The sequence below is a fragment of the Carassius carassius genome, chromosome 14, assembly GCF_963082965.1.
Source record: "Carassius carassius chromosome 14, fCarCar2.1, whole genome shotgun sequence".
NCBI lineage: Eukaryota > Metazoa > Chordata > Actinopteri > Cypriniformes > Cyprinidae > Carassius > Carassius carassius.
This window is the reverse complement of record NC_081768.1, coordinates 17,355,801-17,360,559: the sequence shown is the minus strand read 5'-3', so window position 1 is coordinate 17,360,559 and position 4,759 is coordinate 17,355,801. Positions and strand designations below refer to the sequence as shown.

Here is a 4,759-nt window from a genome sequence, read left to right as displayed (position 1 = left end):
TTGCATTACAATCTTGACAAATGGACCCCGTGCCGTTCACTGTTGGCACTATGGAACTTAATCAAATTTTTCAAAATCCAAAGTATGAACAAACCAGTTGGAGGGGGAACAATCAAACTCTGGTTCAGACCAGGCAAGCGAGCAAAGTGTGAATGTTGCTTAAAGCATTGATTTAAAGTGTCAGTTATTGCATTATTATTTCAGTCAACCCTATAACATCCTTTGTTACCCCAAACTACATATAAAAGCCTGATCAGTGGCATAAAATTAATCAATGTAGTTACTTAATCCTTTGTTACTCATTAACACATGAACTTCCCCTTGCTCTGCCCTCTATGGGAATGATAGTGTTTCCATTAAGTGCTATTAGAAGTGTTGTAACAGATTCAGCATTTCGACACCTCAGTAAGGATGCATTTAACTCGCCAAGCAGTTAAATAAAGGATGTATTGATATTATGAATTGGCGAATTTTACTATACCAATATTTTTTAATTGGCTGTTAAAGTTTATATAGGAATATTGCATGACACACTGATCCTTTAACAATGCATTGGCGCAAAAAAACACACCTTTTGGACAAATCTCCCAGCATGATTTATCAACTGCTACAAATACTACCTAAACAAAATACAGATTTTGTGCACTTTATTTTCTGTACCAGTTTTTAAATTGGCCTTTGAAAAAAAAAAACTTAGTCTCAGCCTCAGATGTCACGCCCACAGACCGTTTGGCTGAAAGTCTGATGCATATGGCACACAAAAGTGGAAACACTTCATATAATTATAATTACGTACCGAAGGGGGAGGGGCTATCAGACTCAGATTATGAATGACAAAATAACCTTATATAATTCATACTATACATGGTTGCGTACATAGTGCATGAATACGGTGCCATAATGCAAAGTGTAGTGCATCATTTGGGACGCAGCTCTTGTCTTGCCAAAGGACCGACAGAGCCCATTGATCTAACTTGATGAGCGCTCCAAATGCAAACTTTGCATGCAACAATCAGGCAGCAATTGACAACGCCCTGATCCAATGGCATACAGGCATCATCAGTTTGACAGTTCTCTAGCCCAATGATGTTGGGGGATCCAGTGGGGCCCTATGCGACCGTCTTGCTCACCTATGCCTATAAACGGCACTGAGTGGATGTGTTGGTTTTGCACTTTTTTATGTTTTAGAGGTTCACCCTGTCATTGCTGTGTACTTTTTTCTGCATTGTGTCAGATTTATAGATTGTACAAACATTTCTAAGATTTTTTTAGTTTTTGTCAATTTCCCATTCATTTCCTATGGTCGGTCATTTTTTACACAAGTGTGACTATTTTTAATTTTTTTTACGATCAATTAGTTTGCTAAAATTATGCCTTTTTGTGTGTGTTCACATTCCAAATGCCATAAAAGTCCCCAAGTTTTGTTCCATTCTGATGAAGCTGAAACTAAAAAAACTGAGCGCACCATAGAGTTTAAAACAAAACAACAAACTAACAAAAAAGAGAGAGAATTATTCATGTTTAGTGAGGGATGAGTAAACAATGACAGAATTTTGAATTAAGACATTTTTGGGTGAACTATTACAAAGCTGTAAAATGCTAACAATCAAAATAACTCTTATTTGTTCAATTTAAATTTTCTCACAGCTGCGTAAAGAACCCAGATACTGTTTCCACAGTGTCTGTATTCACAGAGTTGGTTTCCTCCTGTGTGTTTGTCCTCGCACAGCAGGGAAAGGCCTTCAAAATGTCACCAATTCCATTTGTAAGGAAGATTGAGAGGAATGGGTCCACCAGTGGACCAAGATAGAGAAGAAGATCAGATACAAGTCCCAAGTAGTATACATAAGAGCTTAAAGCCAATGCTTTGAGCAGAGTATTTAGGATAAAGGGAAGGTAAAGCATGCTGTAATTACACAAGATGACCCCCTGCATACCCAGAATCTTGTTTCTGTTAGTCACAGGTGCTGGCCGTCTTGTACACCACAAGGCTCTAAAAGAATCCAAAAAGAAAAACCCCAGGAATGGCAGTGGGAGAAGAAGAGCTATGGAGAATAAGATGATATATCCTTGGTACGCCAGGAAAAGTATTGCAAATGGAGCTGCCCACACGGCCAATGAAATCATGCTCGACTGTTTGATTTTCATGCAGAAGGCATTATATCGTGGACAGGTTACCAACAGATATCGCTCCTGAGCAACACAGACCATGAACACAATGTTAGATATGATCCCAAAGTAGAATATCAGGGAGGATATGTCTGTACTCTGCATACTGGTTTTCTGAGCATCCTCTGCAGATGTTTTCGGTCGCCCAAGGATGTTGAAGATATCGGATGCGAGAAGGCTTATTAGGTAGATGGGAGCAGCCTTGCCAGTTTTTGCTTGCATGCCCATGAGGTAGATAGAAAAGCCGATGCCAGGAAGCCCAACAGCAAATGAGATCCATCTGATGATCTCTTCAATGTGGTCTACACGGATGGTGCCATTGTTCAGAGGAGTCGTGTTAGTACTATCCAAAACTGTGGTGTTATCCATATGTTGTAGAATCATGCTGGTAGTTTCTAGTTCTGGCTACCCAAAATGTGAATAATATATAAAAGCTGAAGCATTTGGTTATATGCCATGTCAAGAAGAATATGTTCTTCAGTTCCAGTAAGCAACGCGGAAAGCTATGTGGCTCTTTACTGGGGTAAACAGATCGGTATATTTTACCTATCACCATTTTTATGGCTCTTCTGCAAACTGTTCCTGTAAGCACTTTCATTGCTGGTTAGACGATGCAAATATTTCCTATGTATTCACATTAGTTTTATCTATGCAAGCTCTTTCTAGAAGCAGTTTGGGCCAATGAGGAGTGTTAAGTTACACATGAAAAATAAATATATACAAATATTTTAATTAAAATATTGAAATTCAAACAATGCGAGCTTTTCTGACAATTTATTTCATTGACTCACATTATGCCAACACATTCAACAATACTGGAAGCAACATTATGCATTTTATACAGTTTAATAACAGGTTAATAACTTAGACAATAGTAACAAAGCTAACAATTGCTAACTTAAGACCACTTGACTACTGACAATCTCTTGAAGCAAATATTCAACAGTTAATAAATATTGTTAAATTATGTCTTCTCTATTTTTAACCACAGCAGCATTCACCTGATGTCATCCCGTACTTGCTTGGCACTCAATCTGATCATTCATTCAAATTTGTATTGTATTTTCTTTACAAAAGCACATCGGCATGGCACATTCAAGCATTGCAGTCAAGCACAAAGAGCTTTAAATCTTTGACTGTTATTATATATTTGAAAAGTGAATGAGAACATATTATCCTTCCTGTCTGATACTTGAGAAACTGTTATGAGTACATGAAGAGGGTTGTGCCAAGGAATCACTGATAAAGTAGCATCTGATCTGTTTTAAAGCGAAAAACTAAGCATTCCTACATTGAATCATTCAATGTGTGCTTGTTTACGGTACATAAATAAAGACCCAAAATTGGGATTTTGTTCACCTTTGGCCTCCTGAATCTAAAGGTTCTGTAAACATTGCATGTATAAAATGACAAATCATAGGTTTGAAAAAGATTTGAAACACTTGAAAATTGAGGTGCATTCACATTAGCAACTTTTCAGTGAAATTTTAGTCACTTTCAAACCAAGCAGCTTACTTTTGGTTAATGCAGCCAATCCACATGGCCAACTTGAATCTGTTATGAAATCTGAATGGGGAATTATGCATAATTTCCAGTCGGGTGGATTCCCAGTTGAAATGACTGGATTTTGCCAATGAAAATTCGATGAACAACCACAAATGAGAACTAGATTTTTATGATTTATGAAGATAATGTACGCGATGCTTGTACATGCAGGACTTGATGCACACAGGTGCTTCAGGTAGTTGCTAAAGCAATGCTATAAGATTTTCAAATGTTCTTAGTATGTTGCGATGCAATTCCTATGTGGTTTCTAGAGTTTTCGGGTGGATGTTTACTGGTCAAATCACATGACTTCTCCATTTTATTGGCATTTTTCCTGTTTTATTGCCCGCCAGTTCAAAATTTTAAAGAAATAGTTCCCCCCAAAATGATAATTCTGTCATTAATTACTCACCCTCATGTCAGTCCTAACCCATAATACCTTCATTCATCTTCGGAAAAACACAAATAAAGATATTTTTGATGAAATCCAAGAGCTTTCTGACCCTGCATAGACAGCAACACAACTGAAACAAAGGCCAAGAAAGATAGTAAGGACATCGTTAAAATCATCCTTGGGACATCAGTGGTTCAACCTTAATTTTACGAATCTACAGGAATACTTTTTGTGCACAAAGAAAACAACGAGAAAATAATGACTTTATTCAACAATTTCTTCTCTTCAATGTCAGTCTCCACTACACATTCACAAGAGCATGACGATGCATGTTCTGAAGATGAACAGAGGTCTTGTGGGTTTGGGATGACATGAGGATGAGTAATTAATGAGAAAATTCTCATTTTTGGGTCAGCTATCACTTTAAGTCAAATCACTTATGAAGCACCACTGATTAAACACATGCACAATTTGAACCGCAATCTTTTTAGCTAAATAATTGTAAACATGGATCAATGGGAATCCAAATCAGGAAGAGAAAGAAAGGGATCAAATGGATACAGATATAAAGCAGCAGGGATCATGCTGAATAAAGTCTAATTGTTAAAGCGTCCTCAGAATCACTCATGTTGGAAATCTATAGTCTTTATG

General features: G+C 37.3%; 1 protein-coding gene across 1 annotated transcript; it reads right to left on the bottom strand.

The window, feature by feature from the left end:
• Positions 1 to 757: 757 nt before the first annotated feature.
• si:ch211-132e22.4 (uncharacterized) lies at positions 758 to 3,652 on the bottom strand. Its single transcript, XM_059566459.1, has one exon. The coding sequence runs from the start codon at positions 2,551 to 2,553 to the stop codon at positions 1,642 to 1,644; it is 912 nt and encodes a 303-aa protein (XP_059422442.1). The 5' UTR covers positions 2,554 to 3,652; the 3' UTR covers positions 758 to 1,641.
• Positions 3,653 to 4,759: the final 1,107 nt, after the last annotated feature.